Here is an 8,269-nt window from a genome sequence, read left to right as displayed (position 1 = left end):
TGCGGACCCAGCACATTGCAATCAGGAATAAGTCTCAAAATTTTAAGTGACTTTTCGGGATATGTACACGGTCAGAAAGAGAATTAGAGACTTTGAAATGGTTGGGCCTACATACAAGTGTGGTGATTCTGTGGTTCTCGAGTTATGATCTGATGAACATGACAAGTCATTTGAAAGCTTATGGAATTCTCTTTCTGATCATGTACATATTTCAAAAAGTCAATTTGAGACTTGCTCCTGATTTCGATGTGCTGGGTCACATATTTATTTCCCTAATAACAATAATGATAAACAAACACTTGTTAAGCACAATTTAGTAAACTATCCCGAGGCGTTGAAAGTTACTATATAATCAGTTTGATACATTTTCGAGCAGTCTTTTTGAAGAGAATTGTTTTGGTCTTAAAAGTATTTAGAGAGTCCACACTTCTCAGGTTGTTGGGGAGATTACTCCATATAGGACCGGTGCAGCGGAGGCAAAGGCTCTGTAACCATGGGCCTCCTGTGTTCTGGAGACCTCAAGCGGCATGTTCTTGTTGGAAAAATCGCCAAGTCCGTTGTGGCACATTGGGTTTGATGAGTTCACTCAAAATAACCGGGTGCAGATCCATGAACAATCTTCCATGTGAGCAAAAGGATTTTGAACTGCCCTTTCCCCAACAGGTAGCCATGTGAAGATGCTGGAAGACTGGTGAAAATGATGATCATATTCGTCAAATTTCGGAGATCATGAAAGAACCCTGGCAGCTGCATTCAGAGCGTGATGGAGTTTGTCTAAATTACGACACGGTTATAGAGCGCCTCCAAGAGTTTGCAAGGCGCTGGCTTATTACAATGCGCGAAATCTGTCGACCCCTTCCAGTGCGCATTGGGTCGACAGATTTTGCGCATTGTGATTGGCCAACGCGTTGCAAACTCTTGGAGGCGCACTTTTGTGAAATGCCTGAATGAGATGATACAATATGTCTCACCTGAGGACACCCGCAGGCGAAGCTTTCAAGTGAACGGATCGAGTGCTCTACACAAGCATGTGATCACGTTGTTTTGATGGCGAAGTTTTGATCAAGGCTCCCAAGGAAATCGAGAACAACCAAAGAAGACTATAAAATCATGTCTTCGTAGTACATATTCACAATGACAAATTTTGATATTGCATGTTTCAAATTTTTTTCAAGTTTTTTTATTTCATTATTTACTTTATTAATTTATTTTTTCACGTCCACTGACTGTGGCGTGAATGGATTCGTATGGCCAACAGAGGGCGTCTGCCAACGAGACGGACATGATTCGATACTCACCGCTAACTTCAGGCTTAGGACCAAGTTCGGCGTAATTTTATCGATTTCTTGCCCACAGCTGAGTTTCGTGTGTATGCCAGTTGAGAGATTGGAAGTTGAGTTTCAGGAGGACAGTTTTGGTGAGAAGGTATTTCACAATGATAAGCACGAGAAAGAAAAATATAGCGGTTTTGGCTTCGTTGCATCATGACCATTGGACATGATGGCCTAGTAATTGCATCATTTTTAGGCCAGTGTCATCAGCTGCAAGCTGGCAGTAGCGCGAGTGGGCGGCGATTTTCGGGGCCCAGTTTTCGGACACCTGTTGTGACTTTAAATTTAGGCGTTACATGTACACGTTACTAAAAACATCAACCATATGCTTGTTTATAATTGAGTCCGAAATATTTAAAGCAATACGAATATTCAGCCTCCTAGTCTGTAAAATTCTGAGTGTTATCTAAGGAAATACAGTAGGCCTATTTTCACTGCTAAATTTGACTAGCTGACTAGGCCTGTTTGGGGCATGTCATCACTTTCTAATCATGCCACTGCACTGGTAATAGCTTATACATGTAAACCACTGCATGGGAACATAAGTGATGTCCATATACGAAACCCTTACCCATTTAATTACAAAGAGTAGGCCTTGGCCTATTTTGTTTTTCTTGGGGTGGGGGGGAGGTGTAATTTTGAAATGGTGGTCCGATTCCTACTTCCTGAAAATAGTATTAGGCCTAGGGTTTGTGCACAGTTTTAAGGGATGTCTGGATATGGAACCCATTTGATTAAATGTTGGAGTCAATTAATAATTACAAAAACAAGAATATTCTGGCTGTTGTTTGGGAGGAAAAAGGAGGATAGATGCATTAATCGAACCCTACCGCCAGGGTTTTGTCGTCCACCTCGCTCCAGCAAGGTGGGCAAACAAATTTGAACAAATCGAACAAATTTGGCTGTGTGCCCCGATCCTTTGTTTTCAGTGGTAACCAAAAGTGGAAAGGGCTGGATACGACTTGAGGCTCATTTTGTCATGACAGGTCACATATCATGTGTGGAAGACAACGTGGGATAGACTTTTTCATTTATATAGTTGTGGCGAGATACGAAACTCAAGCCTGACAAACTAATTGTGCTTTCCATTTTTCACTTAGTAGCGGCTGCGGAGTGCTCAGCATGCCGCAATGCCGGTGACACATCGAAAGCACCGAAGAAAGAGAACCTCTGCTCGCAGGGAAGGATCCAGCAAGGAGAGCTCTGATAGCTGGCAGAGGTCAAAGTTGAAAGGGCGGAACGGCAGAGCCAATTTAATATTCGCCCACGAGAAAGGTATGGAACGATTCCCTTGTCACCCAGCGCCCACACAGGGCGAAGGTTGACAAACTCGACCAGGTCAAAGTGCAAGGTCAACATTTATTGCACGCAGTGAACGCTGTGAACTTTTGACATTTGGAGTGTTTTTAAAAGACCAAACAATTTCAGCAAATTTTAGGAAAAACTCTGTCAGCTTGGCCTCCGAAAGGTGGTTGCTTTGACACGGAATGACCCCTCGTGGTGCCCAGTTCACTTTCCACCCCTGTGACCCCGGTTCGATTCCAGCCTAGGTTGGTGTAAGTATTTTATTTGGGGGTTTTCCTCCCACCTCTAAACCCTAAGTTTCTTCTTTGAGTTCTCCTCTTCGCAGGTTTCATTGCCGGACAAAATAACATGAATAATTTATTCAGTTCTCGGCATCCAGTTATGAAATAAAGGCCAAACTCCTTTGAAACACACATCCCCAAACAACAACTGTCATTTGCCTCAAATGATGCAAAGAGTCGTGGCCCGCTCACGTTGGACCGACATGTTTGCCGCCACCAAGCATCTCAAAAGTCTCGCATTCTTATCTTTTTCATAATCCAATTTTTGCTTGCATCACACAGACGTGACACTCGACGCTTTTGCAGATAACGCGAGTAGTCGGGCACTCGCCGCTCGAGTCAGTAAGGCCAGGGCCACATCCATCAACAAAGAGGGTAAGTTCTTGAAGAATCGTCTTCCAGAACAGAAGTTCCTCAAGCGCTTTTCCGCTCTTCAAGTTTAGGAACAATCTCAGAATCACCCATAGAGCTTTGTACACAGCGTGGAGTATAAGCCTATTTGGACGGGTTATTACGTCACAAATCTCATGCAATCTGACCCATCACAAGGCCTGTTCTAGTAGCACACAAAGGATTGTGGGTGTTATCATATTACCGGATCTTTTTTTAAATGTTGGAGCATATGGAATAAAAAACACCGACCGAAAAGTTCCGCATGCAAAAAATTGATCGGCTGTGCAAAAAGATATCATCACAGATGTCATCAATACGTTCTAAAACATGTTTGCGCCGATGCGATTTAAAGTTGAAGTTGGATGGCACTGGATGTATCAGTAGGGATACAGTGTAATTATTGGAGCGCTAACTCCTAGTGCAAAGTGAAGCCTGCTGGGCACATCTTGTTTGTGCACAAACTCTCCAAAAATTGTAGTGTGGCTATTCGCACATCTGCATCTGTATTCTAAAACGACGAGTCGACAAAGTCCGGCACCGTCAGGTAAGCGACGCAAGAGCATGCGCATAGGCGCTGCATGTGAATTTTGCCGAGGCTTTTTCATGTGTCAAACTATTAAACCCTAACTCCCTAGGGTGTGCGCAAAATCATATTAAAATTGGAGGAGTCAGGGCTGTTAGGGCTAATGATAAAATAATGATAGCATTGCATGTTATTCCCGGGTTCATTGCGTCGCTCTTCGGACGTGCAGAAACCTGTGCACGCACTTGGTGAGTTCCCACCAAAGGACGGTTGTTGCTGAGTTGGTAAAGCACGCCCTCTCTTGTTCAGAGCCAATAAACACTTGGAACTATCAGTCCTCGTCTTGTTTCCCTGTAATCAGTCTTTGTAGGAACCGATCGGAGATGGACTTAATTTCTGCACTGAGAGTGCCCACTGCACATCCATTCTTTATTCATTCCACGTTTCAAAAGTAAAAGAATATTTTGTCTATCAGAGGACTCGGTGTCAGATTTTCGGACTGGGATATTTTGGACTTGGACTCGGAAGTGATGGGCCTGTTCGCAACAGTGACATCTAGGCATCTCATGGTGTATTTTTTTGGTTGACAGTCAAGCAGGTCGAAAGTGCCAGTGCCATCCTGGCGGCCCAAGGAGAAGCAGACGTCGTCGACGACTGGTACGAGAGGAATTTCTCTGAGGATGAGGAGTCTGAGAAGGATGCTACCAATGATGAGGCGTGGGGTCTAGGAGGCGACGGTTGCAGGGAAAAGGATGCCGAGATGACGGTGACAAGCAAGGAGCCTGACCAGCAGGAGCAGGAAGATGATCACGTGACACCAGCCCCGCAAGGTAATCGGACCCACACCCAACAGAGGCGATTCTCAGTACAGTGCGCCACCAACGAGGGGAGGCCATTTGCCGCAGTGCATTGCAGGAAACGGTCGACGAAATCCATTCAGTGATTATGCAGGGAATCTGGATTACTCCATACACTTATCTAGGTGGAAAGATTCACATGTGTGTTTCAAGTATCATTTCATCAGTTTTTTTAAGAAGTGGAATGCCAAGAAGTCTCCAAAATTATCTCACGTTGCCTACTGGCATTCACACAAATGCCAAAAACCAGCGAGGTGGCCATTTGTTTGTCAATCGTTAGCTTGAATATTGACCACTCTGTGGATCGCCCGTATTTCGTGCACCTGTGAAGTAGGAACTGCATCACTTTACCAGTCTTTTTCCGCCTGGCAAAAATGCGCAGGGAGCCGGTCGCATGTCGGCGCGTAACCTGGGCACACCTGTCCCATGATCAAGAAATCTCTGCATCTTCTGCAAGCAAGCTATGCAGGTTTTACCAAGTGATTTTTCGATCGGAACAAAATTTCAGTGAAAATATCTCAGTGAGGTAACCGTAACTAGCGGCCTGGCTTCGTCAATGACAAGCCAGGACATGCTCGGGCAAAGAAGGGGTCTTATGAAAAACCTTTCTTTGAATGACAGGCTCTTTGCCACCAGCCCCTGGTCTGCCCTGAGTAACCATTCCCACTGAGTTGATTGACAGCTTCAGTCAACTTTACTGCAAGTTGCGAGAATTCCAATACTTGAAGGCCAAACAGGCTATTTACAGGTAGGAGTTATTTTCATGTCGTCGGTTACGTGTTTTTAAAACCTTGCAGGCAAGACAACCACCTGTGTTTACACCGGCGGGCAGATCCATCCATCTGTCATCTGGTACCTGGTGTCGTTCTTCATTAACCCAGAGGATGTTGCAACATTCGCCTGTCTGTGTCGAGACACCTACGCGCTCACCAACACGGCCAGCTTCTGGAGAATGCTGTACTTCAGGTTCGAGTGAAAGGCTTGCCAGAAAGATCAGTCAAAAACTCAATGTGGTTTCCAGAGTCATTAAAAATCCCTTAGAAATCAGTTGTTACGGAAGTTGTGGAAAATTAGGAAAGACAATAGGGTGTCCTGGAATCATGTTAGGGGCCTTCCAGAAAGTACGTACGCACAAGGGGGGGGAGTTGGTGCCGTTGCGTACACCGTGCGTACAGAGGGGGGTTCAAGCCAGTGCATACCGTATGCAAACCGAAAATTTGCCTTTAATGAATCTTCGTCATATGAGTACACTTTCTCATGCAAATAAATACCAGAATCAGCTGTCGTGCGTTGAAATTCTTTCACAGTATCCTCCACCGTCCACCCCACTATTCATCCTCCCGTGCCCACGCCCATTATTTGTAAACCCTAACATTACTCATGACGCAGAGACCGGCAGCGTCTTCGGGAATTGTGCTCTGCGTATGTGTACAGGGGAGGGGGTCTGAAGAGTCGGCGTTTTCTGTGTACGTACTTTATAGACGGCCCTTTATCAGAGGGAAGAAAAAGGGACGGGAAAGTCATGATCACGTAAGGGGTACTTGTTATCATGGGTGTCTTGTGATTTGACGATGGCATTGTTGTACATGTACAGGCAGATTTCATGAGGTCCAGTGATGGTCTGACAACAAGTTCTCCAATACAATTGCGATCTTTGTACTTCCTTAACCAGATATTACAACATGAAGGCAGCTCAGAGCCTCCCGAAAGAGCTCCACCCAACCAGCATCCAGCGCACCTTTGGCCTCCGGGCACTGGTCATCCGCTCTCTCCAGTTCCTTTACGCGCCCTTCGTGCAGCGCAACGCAGCCAAAGCTGCCGCCCTCTTGAGCAGCGGGGACAGTCTCACGAACCTCGTGGGAAGGGTGTTCATGTACCACGTCAGCAAGCGCAAAGCCGGGAGCCACATCTATTTCCTGAAGTTCCAGGAGCGACAGTCATTGGACAGCGGCACCCTGAATGCCGTCGAGGCGTTGAATCGCGACCCGGATATCCACGTCAACAACCACAGCGGCCAGAGCATCCTGCGGGTGATCTGCAAGCAGGCGCACCACCTGGAACCGGAGAGGATCATGGGTAAGGAGCTGGTCCGCGCCTCCGTCAACATCAGTACCGGAATGTCCTACAGCCGTTTGAAGCTCGAGTTCCAGGAGCCCGCGGCCGGGCGCGGTCGAGCGTTCAATCGCAGCCGCTTCGACAGAAAGCGCGAGAATACGTGCATCGTCTTGGACCCTGTCGCGTGTGCCCGCGTCTTCCACTGGTGGGACCCGAACTTTCACGAGGAGTTCCGGACAAACGACAGCAGCGTCATCACAAACAATATCAATCTGGACATCTGGAATGGAACTTAACAGCCTTGACCACAGCCTCTGAGCTCACCAGACAAGTGCACGACATCATCAACTGCCCTTAAACGTGAAACCAGAAATGTGCGAGCGAGGCAGCCACGCTGCGCGGCGAGATTGCCACCAATGGCAGGACAGAACCAAATCCTGGAAGTTTTCTGACCAGCTGTCCATTTATGGTACCGGCACGGAGCTGTATTAAAGAACCAGAGTGCTAACTCCTCCTTCCCAGTGTGGAAAAGCTGGTACGCCTCCTGGGCGCCGAGTTTTTGAATTCATGCGCATACCAGTAGAACATAAGGAAAGAAGCTCAAGGATTCCAGATTATGTATTCTAAATGCAACGCGCGAGTACAACATTCGCAATAGCCCGTTTCCTGCAGCGCATTCCAATGCGTCTGCGCTGTGTTTACAATGAGCGAATCAAAACGCTCATTTTATACTGACTGTGCATTGTAGGCTCTTTGCATATCTGCTTTGTTGACACATTCTTTGAGAATACAGATGCAGATAGCCTTACAAAAACTGCATAAAACTTTCTGTCTTTTCTGGTACTGACACCAAGGATTCCTCAAAAGCGCCCGTAGCTCGTAAGCCTGAAGAAACCTGTAGAGAGGAGACAGTGAGAAGCAGTTACAGGTTTAGAGGTGGAAGGAAAACCCCAGAGGAATATTCTGGGTAAAACCCACACACTCAGGTCGGGACTGCACTTTCACTTTCCAGCGTGAGTTAGCACTCTAGGTTTTATGGTACACATATATATCTCCACTACGGTATAGTCCAACCCTGCTCTTGCGTGAGAACAATATGCCATTATGTTCACTGCCTCTGTGCTTAAAATCTTAGACCCTTCAAGTCAAGTGCTTTACTCTTTACCGATCTAGCAAGTTTAAGCTCAAATGGTCAAAAAACCTCAGATCTCTGTGATATCAAATGTACTCAGTGTTACCGGACCTACAACCCTAAATCCAGTGGAAGTATTTAAGTCATACACAAATGCGTTTCAGGTTCTTGGTACCCCAAGCTTGGTCTTGAAACATTCTGGTCTTGACTACAACAGTGATTGAAATGGGATGTTTTAACCTTTCGTTTATGGATGTATTTTTTTCTTTACACATGACTTTTGTCAGCCATGTTTAATGAAGAAGTGTTATGTTCAAAGAAGTGCAAATCTGTGCATGTTGCAGTGAAGAGGTGAATAAAAGTAACGTAACAATAATTATTTTGGCAAAATG

General features: G+C 45.9%; 1 protein-coding gene across 4 annotated transcripts; it reads left to right on the top strand.

Annotated features, from left to right (window-relative positions):
- Positions 1-1,273: 1,273 nt before the first annotated feature.
- Positions 1,274-8,253, top strand: LOC110975507 (transmembrane protein 183-like). Of its 4 annotated transcripts, none has more exons than XM_022228051.2 (6): positions 1,274-1,417; positions 2,435-2,606; positions 3,200-3,292; positions 4,424-4,663; positions 5,488-5,656; positions 6,363-8,253. In XM_022228051.2, the coding sequence occupies exons 2-6, from the start codon at positions 2,462-2,464 to the stop codon at positions 7,039-7,041; spliced, it is 1,326 nt and encodes a 441-aa protein (XP_022083743.2). In that variant the 5' UTR covers positions 1,274-1,417; positions 2,435-2,461; the 3' UTR covers positions 7,042-8,253. The 4 variants fall into 4 exon arrangements, with proteins under 4 accessions (XP_022083743.2, XP_022083742.2, XP_022083741.2 ...); XM_022228050.2 differs by having other exon boundaries at positions 2,432-2,606; XM_022228049.2 differs by having other exon boundaries at positions 1,274-1,425.
- The last annotated feature ends 16 nt before the right edge of the window (positions 8,254-8,269 follow it).

The sequence above is a fragment of the Acanthaster planci genome, linkage group LG20 (assembly GCF_054643075.1).
Source record: "Acanthaster planci isolate LZ-2023a linkage group LG20, COTS_SCS, whole genome shotgun sequence".
In the NCBI taxonomy this organism is placed as follows: domain Eukaryota; kingdom Metazoa; phylum Echinodermata; class Asteroidea; order Valvatida; family Acanthasteridae; genus Acanthaster; species Acanthaster planci.
Note: the sequence above shows the minus strand (reverse complement) of the source record. Positions and strands in the feature narration are given on the sequence as shown.

Coding starts and splice junctions, on each gene's coding strand:
- LOC110975507 (XM_022228049.2), top strand. CDS start 1,372: ATGCCAGTTGAGAGATTGGAAGTTGAGTTTCAGGAGGACAGTTTTGGT. Junction 4,664..5,487: donor CGTGACACCAGCCCCGCAAG/GTAATCGGACCC, acceptor AAAACCTTGCAG/GCAAGACAACCACCTGTGTT. Junction 5,657..6,362: donor TGGAGAATGCTGTACTTCAG/GTTCGAGTGAAA, acceptor TTCCTTAACCAG/ATATTACAACATGAAGGCAG.